General features: G+C 35.2%; 2 protein-coding genes across 2 annotated transcripts; both read right to left on the bottom strand.

Moving 5' to 3' along the window:
• Nucleotides 1-4,557: 4,557 nt before the first annotated feature.
• LOC110714090 (transducin beta-like protein 2) lies at nt 4,558-11,737 on the bottom strand. The gene is made up of 10 exons (XM_021892563.1): nt 10,928-11,737; nt 10,722-10,827; nt 9,522-9,582; nt 9,137-9,429; nt 8,086-8,225; nt 7,130-7,204; nt 6,633-6,723; nt 5,996-6,199; nt 5,039-5,083; nt 4,558-4,910 (listed from the first exon to the last, which is right to left on the bottom strand). Exons 1-10 carry the CDS (start codon nt 11,138-11,140, stop codon nt 4,825-4,827), a joined length of 1,314 nt encoding a protein of 437 aa, XP_021748255.1. The 5' UTR covers nt 11,141-11,737; the 3' UTR covers nt 4,558-4,824.
• A 785-nt stretch (nt 11,738-12,522) lies between these two features.
• On the bottom strand, nt 12,523-26,172 carry LOC110714509 (protein transport Sec1a-like). Its single transcript, XM_021893041.1, has 21 exons — nt 25,462-26,172; nt 23,876-23,928; nt 22,861-22,942; nt 21,948-22,026; nt 20,586-20,636; nt 20,386-20,482; nt 20,269-20,301; nt 19,639-19,767; nt 18,402-18,584; nt 18,241-18,324; nt 18,054-18,152; nt 17,895-17,971; nt 17,176-17,272; nt 15,762-15,887; nt 15,566-15,661; nt 15,311-15,430; nt 15,125-15,205; nt 14,176-14,375; nt 13,966-14,056; nt 13,789-13,878; nt 12,523-13,006 (listed from the first exon to the last, which is right to left on the bottom strand). The coding sequence occupies exons 1-21, from the start codon at nt 25,547-25,549 to the stop codon at nt 12,953-12,955; spliced, it is 2,010 nt and encodes a 669-aa protein (XP_021748733.1). The 5' UTR covers nt 25,550-26,172; the 3' UTR covers nt 12,523-12,952.
• Between the last annotated feature and the right edge of the window lie 961 nt (nt 26,173-27,133).

Raw genomic sequence — 27,133 nt, 5'->3', positions numbered from 1 at the left:
GCCGTCAATTTTGGAATTAAAAATTGCCGAAATGTTTACCATGGTCCCTAATATCCCCTGGGAGTCCAATTGGGTGGGTGGAACCATCCAATTTTCTTTTTTCAAACGACCAATTTACCGGTTTACAACTTGCACCGATTTCATTAACTCAAGCCTACCACAAACATTTATAACAACAAATAATGATCATATATGGGTCCAAACGATATTATATGACCACGAGATGTATTCCCTAGAATTTCTAGACTTTTAGACACCGCGCCTTGAAAACTCCAAAATTTCTCAAAAAGCGTGGATATTAGCCTTCAATTTTTTAATTTTTTGACTTTTTTAGCCCGGAAATAAAAATTTCCAAAATGTTTACCATGGTCCCTAATATCCTCTGGGGGTCCAATTGGGTAGGTGGAACCAACCAAATTACTCTTTAAATGGCCAATTTACCGATTTACAACTTGCACCGATTTCATTAATTAAAGCCTACAACGAACATTTATGACAACATATAATGATTATATATGGTTCCAAACGGCGTTATATGACCCCGAGATGTATCCCCTAGAATTTCAAGACTTTTCGACACCGGGCCCCGAAACCTTTAAAATTTCTCAAAAAGTGTGGATATTAGCCTTCAATTTTGGAATTTTTTGACTTTTTTATGTCCGGAAATAAAAATTGCCGAATTATTTACTATGGTCCCTAATACCCTCTGGGAGTCTAATTGGGTGGATGGAACCATCCAATTTGCCTTTAAATGACCAATTTACCGGTATACAACTTGCACCGATTTCATTAACTCAAGCCTACCACGAACATTTATGACAACATATAATGATTATATATGATTCCAAACGGCATTATATGACCCCGACATGTATCCCTTAAATTTTCGAGGCTTTTCGGCACCAGGCCTCGAAATCTCCAAAATTTCTCAAAAAGCGTGGATATTAGCCTTTAATTTTGGAATTTTTCGACTTATTTTTCGCCCAGAAATAAAATTGTCGAAATGTTTACCATGGTCACTAATACCCTACGGGATTCCAATTGGGTGGGTGAAAACATCCAATTTTCCTTTAAACGGCCAATTTATCGATTTACAACTTGCACCGATTTCATTAACTCAAGCCTACCATGAACATTTATGACAACATATAATGATCATATATGGTTCCAACTTCCAAACGTCATTATATGACCCCGAGATGTATTCCCTAAAATCTCAAGGCCTTTCGACACCGTGATCCGAAACCTTCAAAATTTCTTAAAAAGCGTGGATATAAGCCTTCAATTTTTGAATTTTTTGACTTTTTTTTCGCCCGCAAATAAAAATTGCCGAAATTTTTACCATGGTTCCTAATACCCTCCGGGAGACCAATTGGGTGGGTTGAACTATCTAATTTTTCTTTAAACGACCAATTTACCGGTTCACAACTTGCACCGATTTCATTAAATCAAGCCTACCATGAACATTTATGACAGCATATAATGATCATAAATGGTTCTAAACGGCATTATATGACCACGAGATGCATCCCCTAAATTTTAAAGGCTTTTCGACACCAGGCCTCGAAACTAGCAAAATTTCTCAAAAACGTGGATCTTAGCCTTCAATTTTGGATTTTTTTTGACTTTTTTCGCCTGAAAACAAAAATTGCCGAAATGTTTACCAGGGTCCCTATTATCCTCTGGGAGTCCAATTGGGTGGGTGGAACCATCCAATTTGCCTTTAAACGACCAATTTAACGGTTTACAACTTGCACTGATTTCATTAACTCAAGCCTACCACGAACATCTATGACAACATATAATGATCATATATGGTTCCAAACGGCATTATATGACCTCATATGTATTCCCCAAAATCTCATGACTTTTCAACACCGGGCCCTAAAACCTCTAAAATTTCTCAAAAAGACCAGTGTGCAGGAGATACCCATTTCCGAGGAACCTTAAGAATTTTACAAGCCGTAGTGGTAGACAGAAGAACCCGGATATCTCGAAGTAACCAGTATAAAGAAATCTTGTCCCTCTATTGTTGGGCTAACATTAGATACAGAGGCTCACTGTTCGAGTAAATAAGAATCTTACGAAAACCACGAGAAAAGGCATTACGTAACCCCTAGAAACAAGCCTGTAACTCAGACTATAAGGATGAAGAAGAGAGAGAAACATGTGCCCCTCCCCCACGGAGTAAAGGAGAGTCATAATCACGAAAAACCCAACCAGCACCTGCCAAGTTGTCGGAGGACGACCAAGACCCGTCACAAATCAAACAAATATCAAACCCCGATGTAGGGTCCCCAGCAAGCGTGGCAGCAAGCCCAAACCAGCTGGCTTAGGACTAGGACCTAAAGTAGAGGAGGAAAGGTAAGAATCTTGAGCTTGCATCCCCTTCACCTTCCACTAAGAGCAAGAAGTAAAACATCATCGGGAGAGACAACTTGTTGCCGGAAATTACATTATTGCGGGACAACCAAATAGCCCAAAGAAGGGAGAAAATTGCACCAGGTTCTCTCAATCCTTAGCAGCTGCTAATAACGAGACCATAACAGAAAACCATTGGAGAAAGGGAAGATGAAGAAGACCCTGGATATTGAAATGAAATGTGCTACGAACCCACAATGGAGCAACGAAATCATAGTCTCAAAACAAATGGTCGACCGTCATCTGCTCTCTCTGGCAGAAGCAGCAAATCGAATCCACATATTTGCCACGAACAGCTAGAACTGAGACTATCGAAATACCAGGCCGAATTATTTTCCAGCCAAAGATCTTACATTTTGGAAGTAGGGGAAGCGCCCATAATTTCCTCCACCAGGGAGCAGGCAAGGACCCTAAAGGAGGACACCTGACAGTCTGCTGCAATAAAAGAGCATAGGCAGACTTCGTAGAAAAGGAGACATCCTTAGAGAATTTCTAGTACACAAAATCATCTATAAGTTCCTGCGGACGATCTAGACTAAAGATCCTAACGACAGTTGGGCCATCAAAAAACTGATTGACTCTCGAGGAGTCCCACACGTTAGAACGCGGATCAATTATATTAGACACATGAGTCGGAAGATCCGACTTAGATAAACCATCCTTAAATGACACTAGACCCCCACGAGCCCAGTCATCAGCTGTAATGCGAACCATATTACCTCTACCCACTTTCCAACGTACACCAGAATAAACAGTCGAAAGAGCCATATGTAACCCACAACAACCCCAGGAGGGTCGAGAAATACGAGCTTCCGAGGTGCCAGGCAGAGAGGGGTACTTTGAAAACATGAGCTTAGAAACCAAAAGTTGAGGATTTCAAAACATGCTCCACCTTATACCAGCAAGGAGGCTGAATTAAAGCAGGAAATGTTGCGCAAACCCAAACCCCCTAAACCTTTGGGTAAGTGAAGTAGAGAAGCCGAGCGCAACGCCAAACCCTTCCGAGAACGAGATGATCACCACCAAAATCTGGCAAGCATAATGTCAAGTTTAGAAGCTACAGAAAACGGTATCTTGAAAACCTACAAGATATGATTAAACGATGCGACTACTACCAAATTTATGATAACCAGTTTTGCTGCTGTCGACAAACGAAGAGAAGCAAAGGTAGACAACCGGCTAACAACCTTGTCGATTAAAAACCTGAATTCTGAAACTTTACTCCTACCAAGGTCAACAGGAAGGCCCAGATAGTACCCAAAGAAGCTTTTGATTGTAGACAAAGACTGCGAGCCAAAAAATTACAGTAGCCATGAGGCGTATTTGGGTTAAACTTGACAAAAGACTTTTGAAGATTAATGATTTGACCCGAAGCAAAGCAAAAGGCCGAAAGAATGGCCATGACATTGTCACATGCCTGGGGCGAAACCTGGAAAAATAACATCGAATCATCTACAAAGAAAAGATGAGAAATCGAAGGTCCACCCCTAGAAACATGAATACCAGAAAACAAAGCATGTTCTTCCGCTCGCCTAAAAGAGGCCGACAACACCTCCATACACAAGTACACAACACAAAAAGATACGGTGATAGAGGATCATCCTGTCTAAGACCACATTGTGGTCGAAAGGAGGGTGTAAGACTCCCATTCACAAGAACGTGGTACGAGACAGTTGTAACACACTGTTCAATAATATGAACCCAATATTGCGGAAAACAAAAGCCCGTAAAACTCGACTTAAAAAATCCCAACGCACTCTATCATAAACTTTATTCATATCCAATTTTAGAGCCGCGTAAAAACGTTTCCGTGCTTTGGAAGCATTCAGGACAGAAGCTCGTGCTTAAATTTTTGTTGGTGTGGCTATATCGAGCTGTTGTTTATGCATGGGTGTTACTGGATCTAAGGTATGTTGTTGGATTAGCTGAAGCTTATTAATTGGTTTCTTTATACTTAAAAAGAAAATAGAAGAAGAAGAGAGAGCACAAGATGACAAGAATGAGTTAAGCATGATTACCCAGTCATATATGAGATGCCATACACACTTGGAAGCTTGAAAATTAATTGCCAATATCAAAGTTTACATAAACCATTAGTGAATCGTTAAATAAATGTATTTTGTAATTTTACCTACATTGAAGAAAGTGAATCGAGTTTTAAATAAAACACATTATATTTTGAACACATGGTAAGTGAGTAGAGTTTTCGAAAATGGAGATTGTACAAAATTGAACAATCTATCTCATAGTAAAGCCCAACAGCTAATTACAACAACAATTGTTATAATACCGTTTGATCAATTGTTACTCCGTATAATATTTTGTAAACTACAAAATCGCGAAATTTATGAAGAAACGGCAGTGATGCTTTTCCAGACATCAGCGTCATACCATGTGACTTATTCATGATGAAGGAATAGAAGGTGCCAACCATAATTTAACTTTCTTGTCAACTCCAGATGACCCCAAAATGAAAGATTCAGAATTCCCTGAAAAAAGAGGGAAGAAGGGAATTAATTCCAAGAACCAAACATCATCCTTAACATAGCTAACACAGTTAGCTACTCCAGTAATTATTGGAACGAAATTAAAAAAGATTTCACATTATGAAACTTACCAACAGGAAGGGCCTTAGGTGCCCATGTAATCCATGTAATATCACCTGCATGCAAGATTCTCATATATTAAGTTCATAAAGGCGCGCAATCAAGATGATGAAAGAAAACTTAACCATGTGATCACTGGACACTCACACAGATAAGAAAAGGAAAAGAAAACTGGAGACACAAAGCACAAGTAGGATGGATTAGAGAAGAAGGCAAGGAATACAATCAAAACTGACAGCGAACAAATAACATAGATTGCTGGTACCTACATTGAAGAAAGTAAATAACAAAAGAGTATATTACACGTTTACACTGCCACCAAACTCCTTAACTCCAACAAGACCAAGGCAATGCGTGAAAGCAGAACAACACTAGAATATATTAATAACATCACCCTCCTTGAGCAGAACACAATAACAACAATTTGCAAAAGTGAGCTTATCAGAATACAATAAGCAATAGCAGCAATTTGCACAAGTGGGATTAGCGTTAAGAAACTATACATGAACAGCAAAAGAATCTCTTAACAAAGATAGCCAAGTCATCTTCCAGGAACATCCAGTGGGTACACTACAGCAGAATCACTTTAACTTTTGAAGGAATCCCAATCAAACTTTATAATGAATTATTTTAGAGACTAGGCTCAGAAGTCCCAAAATCAAAAGCATGTATTAGACGATGGAAGATTAGCAAGATGGCTTTCACTATTCCAAAAGTAATGATGATCTAAAATAACAAGGAACATATAGTAAGCATTCATTTGAGCAGCAAAAGAAACTTGTAGGTTTATGTAGACTTGGATGTTGGAATATATGACCATATAAAATATTGTCCACTTAAATCGCTCTTTAAAGATGTGAACATCAACAGTCATACGATATACGAAGTAAATTTCATATTTCAATGAAAGAAATTCTCATACTATACTTTTGCGTAACCTGCATCTTCCCCCTGAATAAAGGACTTACCGTCATGAGCATTTTCAGCAGTATCCAAAACCTTTCCAGTCTCAGAACATAGCCATTGCAATGTAGAGCCATGAGTAGCAGCAAGTATCTTTCCATCAGGAGATAAACTAAGATGAACATAATGCAAAGTTGCTCCTTTTGAATCATGCAGAGGAATTGGAAATCCTCTTAGAATCTTGGGGTCCTCATCCATATGATAGCGAACTGCAATAACAGATAAAATATTATTGAGTCCAATGAAAACAAGTATAGCAGGAGCATAAAATAAAAATTAATTAAAAAAATTTATTCTTATATTCTTGCCTCAAAAATAAGTTCCATCCATGACACTAAATTTTATCATTCACAAACTTTGAATTACTTTACACAATAGTACAATACACATCACAGATTTTCGTGTCCACAATACACATCACAGATTTTCGTGTCCACAGAATTTAAACTAAATTAAATTCACTGTTAATTTGAAATGGCACATTGGACTGTAGTGGTCTAGTGGATAACATGTTCCAGCTCATTACAAAGCAAAAAGGAACAATTCTCACATGAATTAAAGTAGATGGTTTTACTAGTGATTAAATATGCTATCTTCAAATCTATGAGATTAACCATGATTCGGAGAAAGGAAAACACATACCATTAATATTCCATACTTTTAAGGTGCCATCCTTGGATGCAGTTATAATTTGATCTGAGTTTGCTGTAAAGCATAGGCAGGTAACTGCACTCTGTGAACATAAAAGATGTAAGAAAGTAAGCAAAGGACACAGTTGTTTCATGTATGAAATACAACAAATGATTGTTATTTGCTAATGAGAATTGCATAAACAAATTAAAAAAAGAGGTACTCCCAATAACCAAATTGCTAATGAGAATTGCATAAACAAATAAATGCGGGACTATATCTCCAAAGCCTTTCAACAGAAAGTTTATCAGATGAAACTTAGACACTTTAAGCACCATGAATAACTGAATAATAATATCTACACAATGGAATCCTGTAATTTCCCAAAAATACATGTAATTAGAAAATATCCAACTCGATTGGCCCAGTAAACTTTAATGCAAAGGATATACAATATAATCAGTAAAGTCATGTAAACAATGAGTATGAAAGCAAAGATGATGAGTAACCTTGTGTCCCTTGAGTTGCATAGCCTTGTTAACCTCCTTAACAAAACCATCCTTTGAGTAAATGATTTCCCAAATCTGCAGAAAAAATTCGAACAGATCCTTAGACAAACCTCGGATAGTGGAGCTTGAGATCAGGCAAATTAGACCATAAGCTAAATAATGCCAAAGTGCAATAAAAGTAAACAGAATAGATAGCACCATAATAGAAGAAAAAAAAAGGGTGCAATTTTAGCATTGAAAAAGTACTATGAACCCCCCATATGCCATATCTCTTTGCATAATGCAACTGCTACATAAGATCAATGAAACAAATTTTAAAATAAAGAAAATGATGCACAAAACAAGTGAGTTAGTGCCAAGGTGCCAACTAACAATACATAAACATATACATGTTAGTGCCTTTAGAGAGCACAGATATGTGTAATAAAACTATACAAGTCAATATGGGGACACAAAAATAATTTTTAAATATTTTTTTACAAAACACCATTGTATTTGCATGAGCAGTCGTGGCTTTGAGTTACAAAATTACAACTTGCTTCACACACACACACACACACACACACACACACACACAATGATATAGAAATAAGAGGTATACAGTACAATGATACATCTCTTGATCTATAGTCACTAAAAAACTAGTATAATATTTCTTATATGTAAATGTTAATTGTAAAAATACACTAAATATTTTTAAAATGGGTTATGATGGCTAATTTAGAAGAGTAACGGTCTATAATAAATGTTGAGTGCATTTAAAACACAGATAACAGAACAACCTACTTTTAATTCAATACATATATAGCAAAAAGTAAGCAAGACAAACTGCTGCTTCTGACCCTATGAAGGAGAAACATAAAAGTGCATTAACCTACAAATGCTAGTACAATGATAATTATCAATGGAAGTCGCATAATGCTAGTATGCATTAGGCATATTAATAAACCGCACACCTTCACATCAGCAGTAAATGCTGCAGCTGCCATAAAACGTCCATTTTGTGATAATGAAGCCATGTGGTTTTTAAGTTGATTAGTATCAACTGTTCCCAATAGCTTTCCGGATTTTCCATGCCAAAGCTTAATCTCAGTTGCTGAAAATATGCATTGAGGAGAGTTAGTTCCTCTATAACAGAAAGAAATTCAATGAAAAAACAAAAAGAATTTATTCCCAAGAAAATCAGAGGGAGAGGGACCTAGATGAAGACCAGCTCTAGTCATAACCTTTATAAACAGAATAATTGCAGAAGATGAAGAAAAGATAAGTAGAGCAATAAGGAGAATTCAGTAATTAATAAGAGTTACAGCACAAACTTCTAAACACTCAGCTAATCAAACCAAGTTTACCCTAATTACATCACACACACACACACACACACACACACACACACACAGAGAACACTGGAGTTTCTGTTCTTAACAAAATTCTAGTGTGGGACTGACAGTTCACAAATTTTTTTTTTTTAGTCACTGTTTCTTCTTAGCCATATAATGAACACAAATCTTGGACTAGTGGTACAATCACATTTATCAATGAGATTAAGATCATTAAATCTTTAAAAGAGCAGCAATGTATCTCACCAATAAAGTTAACAGAGCTAGAGATTTTTAAGAGGTTTTAATTTGTTGCTTCACTTGCTTGCATTACTATCTTAACAACAACTAAACCACAGCCTTATTCCCAAAAGGATGGGTTGGCAAGAATCATATCCACATCACTCTATATTGAGGAATCCATAGATATTAAAAAGATTTACAATTTATTACACACAACACTATCATAGCTTGTCATGTTTCTAAATTTATTAATTCTCATCATCAAAAGAGCTTATACCGCATACCTTTGAACAACCTCTCAACCAGTCTAGACAGGGTACTTAGGAATAAAACATCTTTACCTTCACACACCTCATTATATGAGTAGTATAAAGCAATGGTATTTTTTATCGATTATCAGGACACGTGATGATATGGTTAAATTATAACATCAACATCAGATATATACCTTCTGAGCAGGAAGCTATAACAGTGCTTCCATCAGCACTGCCATATCTAGCATTAGCTCCAAAAATATTCAATATTGCATTTTTGTCATGGATTTTGTGATGTTCCCATTTGATTTCAGGAAGAGGAAGCTTCGCTTGTTTACTTTCACTCGAAGGTTTAGCATTCTCTTCTGCATACATATAAATTGAAGATCCCAAAAGATTTTGAGTAGCTACTACAATTGATGAATCATCCTCTAAGAAAGCAACAGCAGTTGGATGGTTTCCAGCTGGCATGTTAATACGCAAGAATCTGCATGAAAAAAACATATAACCAACTTCAAAACCCCGCAATAATCTTTATAGAAACCATCTGGGGATAAAAAATAATTTATGGACACATACTTGAAACTTTTATTTGAAACATCATCCAGCCTAAAAACTCGGACCACACCATCTGCACAAGCTGCAGAAGAACAAACAAAAATCAAACATTGCAAAAACTGATTTATTTTCTTTTATAAACTTGGAAAGATCACAGCCATTGCACGCAAGTGGAACACTCAATTCTTACTCTACTAGTCATATGAATAGGGAAAGTTGGGAATAACCATGAGGTAATAGATGGAATTGATAATGGCGACAATTTAAGATGACTTTCCAAATCCTAGTTTTAGGGTTGCTGATTCCCTAACAGGACATAATAGAGTTGTAGGTATGTTATTATGCTTAATATTGGCAAATTAAACGAATGCTTAAGGAGAGGAACTGTCCAACAGAAACACTAGAAAAACTATATGTGAAGATTCATGAAGGTTAATTCACAAAGAGGGAAACCAAGCAGGGCTAACTAAAAGAAGTTAAGAGTACGGGGAAAACAAAAGAGGAGTGAGCAATACTGCCTGAGGACAATTTGAAGAGTAAAGAGAGTGGCAGTTGATTAATCATGGTCTACTTTCCTATTTCTAGTGATGAAGCTTGAATTGCAAACAACAAATAAGGGCACAGCCATATACTTAAGGGTTGATAGGGAAAGACACGTCATTTCACAGCCTTAAGGAGCATTACATTACAACCCAATTGAATTCTATAATCCCGAAGCTGAATCAGTATCTAATTAAGCTGAATCAGTATCTAAGTAAGCTTAATGAAATGTCAAACAAATAGAAAACACAATTAACAATCTCAATGCTTGTAGATATTAGAATTCCTTATCTCTAAGTATAATTAATTGTACAGCAAAAAGGACAAACTTTCAGCAAATTGCTTACATGCACAAATTATGAATATACTACCTTCGTTACATATTATTTGCAAAGATTAGACATTTTCCCTCTCTACTATATGTCAAATCGTTGCAAATAATATGTAACGGAGGTATATATGTTCCTGAAAGTTCTTTACATCATCAATTTGCATTATCATTATCCAAACACATTATTATTCATCAACAATAAAACTGCAATTTGTATCCAATGCTACTAAAACTGCATAATATAAAAACCGTAATTCACAACTATTCGAGTTCAATGCAATCCATTATCTAACAGATGAAACTCTCGAGAAAAACATCAAGCAAATCAAAGTTTAAGAATCAATTATAACCTGTGACCAAATTTTTTCCGTCTGATGAAAAACACAGACCACCAACCGAATCACCATGACCTTTCAACGTGTTCAAATTCAATGGATGATGCTTCTTGTTTTGCTCCTGCACAAATTCAATCAAATTTCTGAATCAAACAACATACAATCAAACTAATGCAAAATCAAACAACACAAAAATAAAATCAAAATAACCTAGAAATTACCTTATCAGAAGCATGAGAATGATGCTTAAATTGAGATTTTTTGGAAGCAGTAGGTTTCGAAGGCTTCTTAGAAATCGTATCGTTAACAGGCTCGCCTTTCGCAAGTGCTTCAACTTCGGATTTCTGCTTCCTGAAATAATTTCCGAAGATGAGAAACGAGATGATTGCTCCGAGAATCAATGATAGGAGTATGATCGGAAGTAAGGGATCCATATTTCCCCGCGAAATTTCGTCGGAAAAGGTGGAAGATTGCCGGCGAAAAACCCTAGTTTGCCGGAATGTTTGAGTGTTGGTTTGATTGAAGATCGGAAAAATGATAAAAATGGCGGTGAGTTCGTCGAATTAAGCGTTACACTGGTATCGTGTCGTGGGAGTGATAAGTAAATGTCTAATTTGGTAAACAAGTACTGTACTTGGTAAATAACTAGAGTGTACCCGTGCTCATGCTGTCATGCACGGGATATATGTTGTATGGTATATATTATGAGAAAAAAAATAATAGAAGTGATAGTTATTAAAGGGTGGTTATTATGTTGTTTTTTTTTTTAATAGAGGGCTAGATTTTAATTGAGTGATACGGGTAGTTATGAGTAACAAACTAACAATGGTGGTTATTGGTTATTTTTTTCAAAAAAAAAAAAAAATAAAAAATAGGAGGGCTAGAATTGCAGGGATGGGAATTTGGAGTGCTGTGAATGAGAGTTGGAGAAAAAAACTCTTAAATTATATATTAGATTTGATTACCACGTGGAGTTGCTTTTCTATAGTTTCCACGTGGTGCTTGTTTAATGGCTGTTACGGAAACTTAATTATCACGTCAGCAATTTTTTTTTTTTTGAACATAACGAGAGTTTTACCTAAAAATACAAGAAAAGAAACTAAGTAAACTACGAAGTATGAAATTTTAATCTTTAAATAAGGTCAAGTTACTCAACTTAGTTCAAATCACCTGAATTTTTTTCTAGATTGTCTTAATGATGGCAAGCTTATCTAACTAATCAACCATATTAGTTTCTCAATAGTAATACCTAATTGTGACTTCACATTCATGTTTAACAATGAAGAATTTACACTTTTGGATTAAGTGAATGTAAAGGGAGGAGTTATGTGAGTACGACTCATCTTCAACATTTGACACAACTGTCAATAGACCTTGCGAAGATCACCTTTTAGCGCTATTGACAACCCCTCATAATTGCAAGGAACTCCATTTGGTGTTGGTACACCACTATAGTTCATATTCATACTCCTTCAATCTCTTTTTGTTTGCACCATGGGCCAACTTTATGTGAGAACTTTTTAGGTCAAATGGTGCAAATAATAAGAGATGGAGGGGGCAGTCTTGTACTACTTTCGTCTTTTATTTAAGTGTTTCAGATTGACTTTTGCACTAACAATTTCACATACACAACTTTGACCAATTCAATGTGTTTGCTTTATACATATCTTTAGGTGAATTCCCCCACCATCTCTACAGGCAAGCTTGGTGTGTCAATATTGAATTGGTGTGTCTGAAAGTTTATTCTACTTTATGCTTTTGATATATTTGAAATAATACAGTACATATTTGCTGTTGGATTGGGTGTGATAGAACATACACAGCTGCAAATATGTTTTGATCTCTGGCACTCTTAACCAGGTGATCCTGAGAGACAGATCTTTGATAATGTAATATTGTAATACTGTTTTACAACACTTATCTAATAAAGTAGCCTACTTACAATGAATGTTAGTGTAGTTTTTTAACATCACTAGTATGTTGATTTTTTCTAATACCTGATGTACTTTACTTCCACTAAAATGGAAGAGAGAATATTAGAAAGAATTAACATCCTTAGTCTCTCTACCTGTGCTAATCTGAAAATCAAGCTCTACAGTGTTGATGCAGCAGCTATTTTGCTGTAAGAACTCCCGCTTTTTACAGTTGCTGGAGGAAAGCAGCAGAACAAAATGGCTACAAAATATTGATGATCATTCATAACATAAGCATCTTTGTCGCTTCTTGAAACTGCTGAAGGAAGATGCTCAAATTCTAAGGCCGTCCAGAGAGAGACCTTTTCCTGTGAATTGCTTGAGCTTCTGCAGGGGACAAAAAAAAAGCTACTGAAAATGACTTGAAAAAAAAAAAAAATCAAATCAATGTGCAATTAGTGGGTTTGCAACTGTTGAATTTTGCATGTCTTGAAAGCTTAATGCAACATCAATTTAGGAAGTTTTTTTTAATGAGGGAGAAGAGTTCTTCAGAGAAACAAGATGGTTGTATTTAAACATTTATAATCAACAGATTAGCGAGAGCATTAACCAGTAACAATGGCAAAACAATGAAGAAACTGAAAAGGGTCATACAGAAGGGAGACAATTGGACCATTCCCATTACCCTCAATCTCCCCCACAATCTGAAGTAAAAGTAAGATCTTTTACCAGACATCTCAATAACTCAAAGTAGTATTTCAAAATTATAGCTTGACGGAGGAAGTATACAAGGATAACAAGAAGCTTTTGAATTGGAGATATACAAATTTGGGAAAACAAAATTATGAAACTTTTAATTAGATACTAAAAACATAAAAGGTCTTTCACATGGTAGATTTTACATTGGTTAAAATTGGGTAGAGACGAACATTTGGGAGGAGGTGGGGGTGGGGGGAACAAGCATTACCATAAAGGCATAAATACTTGCATGTTCCCTATAGACTGGCTGTCGAAGTATTTATGCCTTTATCCTTGTATTACCATAAAGGCATAAATACTTGCATCCTGAATATATCCCTATAAACCAAGGGAAGCTCAAGAGAGTCTTCTTAAATAACATAAATCATTATTATGCATGCGTCCAAAAGATAGATGCAAGAGATATGTACCGTAATATATTTTGGAGGATCATCTATACTTGTTGCACCAAGTACAATTTCCCTCCTAAGTTTTGTAGTGAGTTTGTAACAAGTTCGTATCTGAGTAAAATGTGATAAAAGATCTTCAGGAAATGAATAAAGTCCAACGGTTACAATGTACCAGAAGCAAGAAGCCAAGAATTTTACCTCAGATCTAGTAGCTCCTCCAAGGATAAATATGAAAATACGTGATCCCAACATCTTAAAATCATTAGGCGAATTTCTCAATACCGAGTCACTGAAAAGGACCAAAAAATTTACAGAAATTGAGACTACAATCAATAAAATCTGATTGCTTCTATCTCTCATGGTCCTATGCCAAATATAGAGCTTATAGAATGATGCGAACTGCAGTACCTGCTTCCATCTTCAGAACTATGAGGACGAGCCCATGTTGCAGTTCGTCTTGACCTCATTGAACGTGGACCAGTTGTCGTGGTTGTGCTGGCAGAAACACTCTGAGTTTGATTGCGTTCTCTGTTGATTGGAGTTGGCTCATTAATGTATTGATATTCACTCTTTGATAACTCACCTTTGTGCACATTCTCTAGGAGTTCCTGGAAAATTATAAAAATTTCTTTAAATTTCTCAAGTTTCCTGGAGAAAAATGAAGAGGAGTTCTTCCATCCAACTTTGTAAGCATAAATTGCTACATGATTGAAGCATATGAGGCTCAAGTGCCACTCAACCCATAAAATAGAGAATTTGTTTAATGCATTTATCTTTATTATGCATGAAATGCAATGACAAAAATTGTGTTTAACAAGTTTTTTATTACAGTAATCAGACTCAAGTACAAGTGTTGAACTACAGTATAAATCCTGGTGTCAAACTAAGTCATCAAGTGAAACATTTGCATATCATTGGTCCTTAAAGATCTTATAGTGTCTTATCATGCCTGAATATTGAGCATTCATCATGTGTGCGTAGGTGTGAGCGCACGCGCGTGTGTGTAAGAGAGAGAGAGAGAGAGAGAGATGAAAGGAAGATTTCCAAGTAACAAAGCTTTAATGAATTAATTATAACATAACAAAGAGCAGATAGATGGAAAATCAAAGCACTGTGTGGTCTGCATCCAACATAGTGAAGCTGATGCTGTAGTTTTGTTCAGAAGTAGATGATCCATTTGCAATGGAAGAGATACTTAAAAGAGATCAATCCCCAAAGAAACATATCCAACATATTCCTATTCCATTTTATAAGCATTTACTGTCAAGAAGGTATTAAAAGTGGCACATTCAAGCTGCTTGATGAAAATAAAGTAGGATGAATTGACAAAATCAGTAAGGTATCATTTATAAACTACCTCTAGCATAGGATAAAATTTGGATAATGCCCAAGTTTCCTCCTCTGAATTGGTTCTATCTTTTCTAGCAGCAATTTTCTTCTGGTGATGGATAGATCAGGAAAAAGAAAGAACAGTTAGCATAGATAGAAACAATGCAAGTCAGTTGAATAATTCTTGTAAGATGTCAAACTCCACTCATATTACCCTCTGACCATCAAATGTTAGAGAGAAACTTCCACTTGTTTTCTTCTTAATAATTGATGATCCAGCAAGCATTCTCATATTTTTTACAGCTTTCACATCCTCTGCCGACAACTTAGCTAACTGCAACAAAGCAAATAATGCTTTTAATTGTCATTACTTACAAAAACATAAAGCGCAGAAAATTATATAAGTGGTTATATGAAAGTAACTATATAAGAAACAGCTGGTATGATGCAATTGGAGATCTCCTCTTACCTGCATTATCTTAGTGGCCTTGTCTCCTTCAAACTTATCAGGGTGCACGCATGCATAAATCATCAACAAGCGCAGTTTATTCTCAGAAGAAGCATCCTGGATAGTGAAAGCAACAAAAAAGAAGAGGTTATACAAGAACTAAATGCTCCATTTCTTATAAAGATTCGACTATTCAAGCAAAGGTGCATGTAAAAACCTGATGTGCCCTTAAGAAGGTGATGATCTCCTTTGTTCCTGCATCTCCAAAGACTATATCCTGTTCTATCTGCCCAAGTTCTCGAAGCCCCATATCTCTTATAATTTGATTTATTTTTCCAGCAATCTGCCCCAAATAAACAACAATTAGCACACAAACTCTAGTAGATCATTATGCATAACACTGGGAGTTCTGCTGTAATTATACGTTCTCGTTCAACTATGTAATACTGGACAACTTTTGTACCATGACTAGAAGGATCTCTTTTCTTGAAACTAGAAAGTATAATATTTCATTAGTGATTGGGTTATGCACAGCCCACAAATAATAAAATGATCAAACATATATTCATGTAAATAATTAATGGCTTTGTTGAAATAGCTTAAGCTCTACAAAGTCCTCAATAGTCTTCAAGGCCTACTATAACTTTCAAACAGTGGCGGATCCATGTAGTAACAAAGGGTAGCACATGCTACCCCCAGAATTTTGGTATAAATTTTTTAATACTGAACATTTATACTAGATGCTTATCAATGCTGCAATGGTAAGAGAGAATTTCCCAAGTCTGGTGTTTTGCGGCAAGGGTTCGAGCCCTACTTCCTCTTATTTTTTCATTTTTTTTCTTCCCTTTCTAAGCACTTTAACTTATTCTTACTCTTTGTTCCAAATCCATTCCCCCCTAGACTTTATTTCTTATACCATAATAATGTACATGTATAAGTAAAGCATTAACGAGATTAATAGTAATTTAAAATTCTCCATTACTCTTATTCATAAAGATTTTATTTCATTTTCACAAATTATCTATGATTTATGTAGTATTTTATGAACTATAATGATAAATTAGATACGAATGGTTTGTTAAAATAAAAGTACGAGTAAAATCACTAGTATCAATTTCTAAAAATAATTAATATGATACCTCATACCATTATGGAGTTTTTGTTATCGTAATTATTTTCTATTAGTATAATATATCTTAGTAATTGTTTTAAGTTCTCGGTCATATGTATGCATGTCCAAAATCACATTGTCAATTAATAAGTAGCACAACAATGTACTAACGCATTGCATTGCATCAATAAAACCACTCAGTTTGTTATTATGCTAATCGTTTTTGTGGGAATTTGTCAATATGAATAGCTAAAATAAAGTTTGGTTTTAATTTTAGTTTTAAATTGTCTTAAACAACTACGCGCTCGCTACCCCTACTTGAAAATCCTGCATCCGCCACTGCTTTCAAACATGAACCAATCACTATATTAATCTTGCATCTTGACTGAAGATGACTACTGTTGCATTGATTAGATAGTTACCATTTCTGTGATTGACAGTTAAAACTTTGAAGTAAACAATTTTCTAGAGAGTAATTCAGTTTTGAGCACACTAGGCTTTTAAAACTAAAAAAGTGTACCTCCACATGCAAAGAAAGTTTCTCCATTTGCTCAGTGTACTGTGGCAAAGCTTGAACCATCTTTTGCAAATCTCGTGTAGAAAGCTCTGCTCCATCTCTACATACAGTCAATAAGTCTTATGTGAGTTCTTGATGAAATTCAACAGCACTAACTTTTTCAAATTCAAGATTTTGAAAGACAATAACCCATGAAATGGATTATAAACCTCAGATTATAGGACGTAAGACGAAGAAATAAAATTGCACCAGGAAAAGGCCTAGCAAAATAATTGTATTGTCTCAACCATGACCATCAGCAAGAATTGCAGTAGTTGAGCCAAGATACATGTTTTGGGCACTCAAGTAAAACAGATGAATGCATACAATAATTTTTTTCCAGTCCTATCCTCTTTATTTTTGGTGAGTTCTTGGATAAAAGCTTAGTAACCAACCGAAAATTATTTGGCAAATACCATTTATGGGAAATGAGTGCTTTTGGTTTCCCTTTTTTTGGTGGGTATTTATTAAATTATATCACAAATACATAAGCATTTAATTACTAACAAAAACTTAAACTCAACACACACCAAAAGGAACAACACCAAGTAACCGAACATGATGAGGGTTATGCTCCAACAGCAGATAATAACCATAAAACAAGAATATAAGTTCGCAGATCATTAAGCAGTAAGTACGAGAATACTCCAAGAGCAACAAGCCATCAGAAATATTTAAATAACCTCGAGGCTTGACTCAGTGTTGCAGCTTTGTTCTTTGATGCAAAGTTGGTCATTTTGTCATGCAGCCGTTCACTAGCCTGGAACATTGAAAGGTTAATTAACTGTTTTGAGGTTTAACAATTCACTTTGGTAAACAAAATGTCAGTCCAGTAAACATACTTCTGCAATATGCAAATGGCGGATCTCTAGCCATACAGGATCACTGTCTTCCAAAAGAACTTCCTTTTTCTCAGGCTGACCAGTTGTTTTGTTAGTAACCTATGATAAAGCATAACTTAAGTTCACCATGAAACTTGCAAAAAAGAACATACAATAAAATGATGTAAGGGAAAACTATAAGACAAACCTCAAGCACCAATTTGTTCCCTTCCATTTCCAGCAAGTCATGACACATGGCATCATACGTCCACTCATGTATCACTGGAGCAATCTGTATATAAAAATTTCAAATGCTAAGCAACAACAAATATTAGAGCATGCAACAAGATATATAGTGAGAGCTCTAACCTGATCAACACCTCTGTCCAGGATAAGTAACTCGCATGTTTCCTTTTGGGGAAAATTGGGAATTGTGGATTTATATAACTTCAGACGGTCCCAAACTGCTGAAGCAAGCTTTGAGGGTATTAATTCATGTGAAGATGCTGTATCAGGATCCTTTGCAGTTTGAAACCGTACATAAGGGAGCTCCTACAAAAATACAAATTTAGTTCCTAACTACATTATGCCAATCAAGAAACTATAATAGATATTAAATCTAATGCCATAACATGATGAGAAATTATATAATTGACTACACAGCAGGAGTTGCTAATTAGATGATGATATGATAAATGATCCTTTAAAGTAAAAATGGAGGTCACTAAATTTATTCTCTAAACATCGAATTACAATCACTCAAAAATATTATACCACACATTCAACAACATTATACAGCCAAATTCAATTAGACAGGAGCAGGAACTGAAATACTTAGAGAAAACAAATTTCATAGGTGTGTCCGGTAAATAAAGATAGTTTGTCTTGTCTTGTACTATGCAGTACATACTTATATTGCTCAGACTGATGCATAAAACTCGCTGGAAGTACCCAAAAGAGATGAGAAACATTTCCATAATTCCTATTACTATAATTCAATTATCTTTATCTATTAGAAATGTCAGATGCATGTCGACACGGGTACCGTCAGATGATTAGTGTATAAGAGTAACAGTAATGTATTTTTGTTAGTCTCTATTCTGTATTTCTGTAACCTCTAATATCCAGGTTATTTCTTTCCAAGAAGTTTCCAGACACAAAGCCCTGGTAAGCTTTTGTCATTAATTAAATCTGCTTGTTAAACCCATCATGTTTGGTTGCCTGATTGGATCTTTACTAGTTTGTCAACCATCTACCAAAAAAATATATAAGCACCTGAATAAGAAACTAACAGCTGATAAACTAAGTCCTGACGTTGTGATTTAGTCTTAAACGCTCGACTAGTTCCTAAAAATCTAAAATCCAATCAATGTGTTCATCAAGGTATTATAGAAAACAGAGGAAACACATATTCCACGTGTAAATAAGGATATACATGAAACAGATCCAAAACCTCAAATTATTTAATTAGATAGAGACTACAAATCAAGAGCTGCACCAAAACTTCCAATGATACTGTTCAACTTGGAAAGGACATCAGGGCATGAAAAAGGAATATGGTAGGAGGAATGCATGAAGAAAACATGTGGCATAAGTTTACATGTACCTTTAATGAAGCAAAGACAGTTGCAATGCGGACTGCTAAAGAATTCATACAAGCATCAAATTTCCGGGTATTTTGCGAATTTTCTCCAATAAAATCCTCCAAAGCTGAATCATGTTCAGTTACAAACACCTGTATCAGTAGCATCTGGATTAATAAAAAAGATCTATGGCAACAATATAGAAGAGGCAAGCGAAAAAATAGCAAGATGTTTTGATGTAAGATGACACCAAAAGATTTAACGACAGATAGATAAATTGAAAAGGAGGTTAACAAAAACGTATATCAAACATAACATTCCTCTTCTCCCCCCCCCTCCCCTTCTCCAATTGGCTAAGTGTTGGTCGACTTAACATTTGTTCTGCATGCAATAATACAAAGGAAGTTCTCCAAGTATCCAATGATTGATAATTTGATACATGGACCTATGTAACTCAGATCTTCAAGAGTGTCGAGTTCATTAAAAGTATCTCACATGGACACATAAAGCTTTTTCTGTTTTCTTATATATTTCCTCAAGGACCACCCCAAGTATCCTTATTCATATGAAGTGTCAGATGTCTGTCAGGCATAATTATGGCAAGGAAATTGTAATGCTGGGCATAATATAGCATGAATGATATTCATTTTTACCTGGCTATCCACCGGGAAGAATTCCAAATTCATCTGCAACATGAATGGAGGAGTAAAAGACCATTAATGAATGACATTCGGATTGTTTCAATACATGAGTAAAGAAACACCCCTTACCTCTCTTAAAGCACCTATACGGGGTACCACACTCATATCGCTCTTGATGTGGTTAACTAATTCCTTCGGAACAGGTTGGCAGAAAAATACAAATGCCCTGGGACCAGAAACAAATGACAAAACAAGCAGTTTAAGGGATACAGACAGCAAATGACTTTCAAAAATTTAAGTATATTAGGCATGCTGGAAACTTTACATACTTCTTGTACAGAGGTTCTCTTCCTGACATGTCAGACAAGAACATGACTATGCTGCAACAAAACAAGGAAAACAATTTAGACATATAGCAAGCAAAATTACCTTAAAAAAAGTCTAGCAGCAGGAGTACTGAGGAAGTCCAGAATAAAACTTCTGACTACGCAGATATTTTTAATAGGAAACTTCTCATTGTTACGAACTTACGATTATTTCCTTGCTAATTGTGATAATAACTGGTATATTATTGTATTGATAAAGTTATATATTGATATCTTTAAGGACATCTCTAGCCTTGTTTTGATAGTGAACTTCAGAATACAGCAGACATTCATTTACCCATAAGTATTTATTTTCCTTAACAGATATTTGTAAGGGAAAGGAAATCAGGGGATGATAAAGTTAATGCCTACATGAAAATTGACAAGTTTTGGATCAAATTAAATATATCTCCCATACAAAAAATTAACTATCTTTATCCAACTTTCCCTAAGATACTAGCATCCCTGCCCACTCAAAGAGACTAATATAAGTCTGCATGGCCTGCTACATAAAAACAAGCTTGAGAGCATAAATAATTAACTATCTTTATCCAACTTTTCCTAAGATACTAGTATCCCTGCCCACTCAAAGAGACTAATAAAACTGTCTTGATGAAGTTTCACTAGACTGGTTGCCTAAGAAAAGAGTGAGGTTCTGAATTTTGATAACGCCCACTTCCAAGTTCGAAATATCTAGAGACAGACTCTCTTTACAGTTCATGGAATCCGGGACCATCACATAAAGCAGCATGAACATAGTATATTTGGCAAATTTTTGCCCCCGAGCCATTAGGAAATCTGCAAGACAAGATCCCAAAGAAGTTGGCAACCACTTGAGCACCACATATCTTAATGTAATCTATAGAACTTTCTTTGAAAACTTCTAAAAAAGTAGGTTGGTCACAGAAATTGACATTTATAAGATTGAAAAAATAAAACTCCGCAAAGCAAACTCTCCAAATTATTTTGGTTCTAGGGACTTTCTTCTTTTAGTAAATTTCGAAAATTCATTATTATATTGTCTCCGCATACGCTATTCCTAGCCTAATGGGAGATCACTTTGAAAAGTCGGAAAGTTGGTATTATTTCCAAGAAAATTCTGATCAGATACAAAATTAATTATGCTTCAAGGAAAGCACAATCAAGAGGCAGTTGAGCAACAAAATTGACCAAATTATATAGCAGCCCTTACAATTGCAGGTAGAAAACATATTTTCAACAGTATTTAGAGAGGGGTCTTTTGGAAGTCTAAACAGTGCCAGAGTATTCGTTATATTTCATACATAATGATTTCCAGTGTTCCAGAATGAATGGAGAAAAGCTTACTTTTCCTTTGTCGGCTGAATGAAATAAATAGCATCCAGAGAGGGAAGAGGTTGCCTTCTTCTGAATAGATCTTCTACCACTACAGACAGAACAATCATTAAGAGCAATATAAACCACTGTAAGCTGAGGTCACAGATGTAGCTTAAGATCATGACAGTGGCATGAACATTTGCAAAATAAAATTGCCCCCCAAATAATCCAATAAGAGTTACCATACGAAGCATCATACTTATAAGCTTGTGAGATAGCCAAAAACAAAAGAATATAACATTTCTTTAATATATTCAGAATTTCAGACTTTCAATCAGTTCAATGTCGACTGTGTTCAAACACCAAGATACGTCCCAAAATAACATGGTAAGTAAGGTTTGTGCTTGGTCAAAACGCATTGGAGAAGTGTTGGTGTAAGAAATACAATGGCTAAGAGAGATACATTTTGCACAGCTGATTAGCTTGGAGAACAGGCAAGAGTTATGCCAATCCTATACAATATTTTTATTGGTATTCCAGAATTAAGTCTTTTAATGTCTTCAGTCACTAGTTCAATAAGTATTTTGAACTAGGACAGACAGTACCTGATCTTCCAAGTGAAACGCCCATCAGGGTAAAAGCTAACATTTGCTGGAACAAATCCAAATAATGAAAAGTCAAGTCTCACCAACTATAGATGCTAAAATCGAATTCAGTGAGCAGAAATTGATCATAAGTGAAGGAAAAAAATGAAATAAGATGTAGTAGTATCTTTTAGATGGAAGTCATAAAACCTGAGATGAAATAAGAATTAGATGCTCTCTACATGCACTTGAATAGCAAAATAGTACGGAGTATCTATTTAAGTTTTCAGAAAAACTTTGGAAAACATATTTGGCATCGCTATCCCTGGATTATATGCAGTAAAGCCAAAGAAGCTCACATGAAATCCCTTGATCAGTGATATCAGCCATCTTGCATGACGAGGACATAACCTTGACAGTGACTTTGTCCATAATCAATACCTATATAACAAAAATGACTTCAAACACAAATTTTATAAACTGTGACATGATTAAGTAAGAAGCATCATAAATAAAAGGGCTTCAATAATTGCACGACAGTATTTGTTGATGCACAGAGAATAAGAGCAGCTATAACAAAAACTCCCCCTATCTTAAATTGACAGTCTCAGAGAAAAACCAATGTTTCTAAATTTTGACTAATAATTCATCTATGATCTATGTTAATCATGCAGCTTTTCTTTAAAAGTATTCTTTGTGCATATGATCTTTATATCTTAGCTATTAGACATTTAGACTACGCATGATACTAATGGGTTAAAAAAAAAAAAAACAAATGTGCACAGAAGATCAATTTAAACTGTTGAATCAGGGTAGAAAAAATAATGAGGAAAAACACAATATACTAAGATATACTGCTTGTAAAGAAGTAAATCCTCCCAGGCTCAAAGTTCAGGGGACAAAGGCAATATAAATTGCAATGATGGCCAAATTTAATCATATACATTTGTCTTTGCTTGATTGCAACACGGAAACTTCTGATCCTCAATTTCTTCACTGCATGAAAGCATATTATAATGTGTCCTTGCTTATAGCTTATTGCCAAATAAACAGACAGCAGTTCAAACAATTAGCTAGAGCCTAGAAGGCTTTCCTTCTGTCCTTGTATTTTCCAAGTAACAAAGAAGATGGATGTGTTTGCAAGACTACCATATACAGCCATAATAACAGAAATTTACACAAATATGAGTATATGATTTCCATGAAGCATGATGATTAATTGTTCTTAGCTCTTTGCTCTCTTAAAGCTTTTCAGACATAATAATCCCTTGGTGTATTCTAAGTAGATAACTTTTCAAAGAAGCTAAAAAGATATTGGAACGTTTACGGCTTTACCCCCTGGCAGAAAAATTAAGCGAACTGGAATAAACAAACCTTCCATGATTTTGATTCACTTGAAGTTGATTGAAGCATCTCGTATAATAACCCTGAAATCATTCAATGTAGAGTCATGAATCTACAACTAACAGAGAATTCTCACCAACCAATGGAGCACTATGTTTTAATGGCATAGTTCAGTTAACTACTTTAAACGAATAATAGTTCAACTGGCATAGTGTCACTAGGACATGAGGTCAAATCCTTACAATACACAAAAGTTTGGAATACAATTTATAAGTCTAAGGATGTTTCGAGAAATGATTTAAAATTAAAAAACTTGAGACAGTGTTAAACACTTGAAGGTATATATGAACATCCATATGAAATGATATCATTAAGTTCAACCTAGCACTCATACGGTCATACCTTAAAGGCTTAAAACATGGCTTAAATCCTTTATCAACTTAATAACAATGACTCACTTTCTTGACAACTCTATCATGACAAGTAAACTTGACATAACATGAGATTTGCATTAGATGTAATTTTAATAAGAAAAAAATAATCATAATTCGGGATTTTATTAGTAATCTCATCACTACTAGAAGGTGTCAATGGAAATACTGAATAAAACCCCATTCACAAGCTTTCTTGCCCAATTTTCTTTGTTTTATGACAATTGCACAAACAAGTTATGTTCCTTGATTAACCATAACTTTCAAGTGAAATGATAAGCCAATAATCCTAATACACATATAAATCACGTGTTCTAAGCGTGCATGGACAAAAATATGGTGAACCGGTTGCAGAGTGCAGTGCATCGAGGCGCATAGGGTCTCTGTATTTGGCATGCACATAAGAGGGCAATCTAGGGTTCGGTGGAACATTTTCACTCTTAATGGTACATCGGTATATTTTGTGTACTATTAAACATATATAATGTACCATTAAAGTATAAGTTGTTTGAATAGAAATTTTTGTGTACTATTATGCATATAGTGGTACTTTTTGTCATCATATTTTCCACACCCAGGTTTCCATTATTTACAAAAATGTCAACCTATTTGCATACCTAATACATAAGGCCTATGCGCTAAGAGTTTCCCCCGATTACACCTAGCATATAGTGCACCTAGCCACCTAGGCGCACCCAATAGTTATTTTAACTCATTTGGTAAATTTTGCTGGTTTTTAAAATACTTTGAGCAAAAAACCAAACAAAAACTCAATGCACCCTGGTGCATAAACACCATTATTGTATGGCATGTGAAGCAACGAATATTTTAAGGTGCAAATGAGCCACGGGCATTATTATAAATGGGGGAGAGTTTTCAAACCTACGACAAATTGTTAGTATCATACACAAACCCTTAGTCTTTACCACTAGACGAGACAAATATAAACCTCGACAAATGATACATATTACACAATTTAGTTTATTTGTTATATGCAGACAAATTGAAGCAAATTCAAAATTAAAACAATGCTACACGTAACAATTTCACATGAAATTCAAAATTATATCCGCCAAATGCTGGAAAAATTAAACAATCAAGCTCAAAACAAATGATTAAAATGGAATTATTAGAAACAAAAAACCAAATGATCACAATTAGGTTAATTGAGAAAGGAAAACGCACGGTCACGGCTAATCATGCGGAAATTCTTATAGTCTCCGGCGCCTTTTTGGCCGCGAACGGCGGCGAAGTCAGATTCCGACGCCGACATTGTTGAGAAAATTGAAGAAGGTTTTGAGTTAGAGAAGAATGGATAACAATGGCGGAATTTTTAGGAGAGAGAAAATGAGGAGAAACGAGAAATAAGGCGGGGTGTTAGAGAAGTAGTTATTTTTGTGCGGGACATTCTTCGTTTTTGTTTTTGTCTTTGTTATTTCTTCGTTTAGTCGTTGACGACGTGTTGAGCAGTTTTTAGCTACTCCTTTCATTTCTTTATTTTGTTTGACCTCTAATCAATGTATTATTATGTACTTCGTATGTGTTGTTTTGGGCCTTCACGATAGAATGTCCGTGGGTTTGTGGATTGGGAATCTTGGGTGATGGATCGGGTTTGGATTAAGAAACGTAACATGTCCAATTATTCACGTGATTATATTTATTTTTGTTGGTTTTATCCAATTTATCATTTAGGCTAATTTGGATTTAGGGATCAGTTATGAATGGTTAAGGTTCAGTCTCCTTCCAATTGTTTTAGCAAGGGATCAAATACAAGATTATGTACTATATTTTTTTAAGTTGAGGAAAATAACATTATGAATCCCTCCCCAGTCCTCACGTGGGGAATTTCTAATGTAATCATAATTGTACTATTGAAAAGTGAAGTCTTATTTAACAAAATATCTTTTATACAGATTATAAGTTGTAAGCCACAAATGAAATTCAATATCAATTCGAGTAAACTACTGAAACATTGAATTTTTTTGGATAGATGATTCATTGGCTTGAAGAATGAAGCAAATAGCAACTGACAAGGACCCTTTGCCCAGCATATATGTTGATGATGTATGTAGAAATTAATCAATTATGGAGGCATGGTATACCACTATATGTCTACACCAATATATCTTTGCATTTGCACTTAAACAAACATTTTCACATATTATTATACAGAATACTCAACAAGCATAGTTTGGTTTAATGGTAAGGTTTGTATCTCACAACCATGAGGTCGTAAGATTAAACTCCATCAACAAACACTTTGGGGTAGAGATTCCCTTACCCCACTTTCAAAGTGTCAAGCCCCCTAATGCAGGCTAACGAGCGCTCCGGGGCGTTAGATAAGGATAAATTATATTGGTTAAAATGATATTAAGTTAGGAATTCATGACAAAATCACGCGTCGTTCAGTGTAATTAATGTTAATTTTACTCTAATATTTGCACTTTAATTCTCTTATCTAACGCCCCGGGGGCGCTCATTAGCTTTTGCCTTCTAATAATAAAAGTAAAATAATAAAGTGGCATAAAAATCAATGCAAGAAATTGTGAGAGGAGATTAATTGGGGCTCCCTCGTATTATACTCCCTGATGTATTTGCACTAAAACAACATACGAAGTATTTTACTAGCTCCTATATATGGGTTTAGATAAATTCATGAACTCGTAATTGATATCATTGACTTGACTTGAGCATTGAAAGGACTTTTCCTAACACCTACTACGTATAAGTTAATTAGACTTAATTTTTAAGGAATTGTTTTAAAGCATGGCATTTTGGAATTTTTGGGTTGAATTTTGTACACTTGTTCAGGTTTCTTTCTTCTAGATCGAACATATAATGCCTATTAGCCTTTATG

Source organism: Chenopodium quinoa, unplaced genomic scaffold (genome assembly GCF_001683475.1).
Source record: "Chenopodium quinoa cultivar QQ74 unplaced genomic scaffold, ASM168347v1, whole genome shotgun sequence".
NCBI lineage: Eukaryota > Viridiplantae > Streptophyta > Magnoliopsida > Caryophyllales > Amaranthaceae > Chenopodium > Chenopodium quinoa.
The sequence above is the reverse complement of the archived record's forward strand: the minus strand, read 5'-3'. Positions and strand labels throughout refer to the sequence as shown.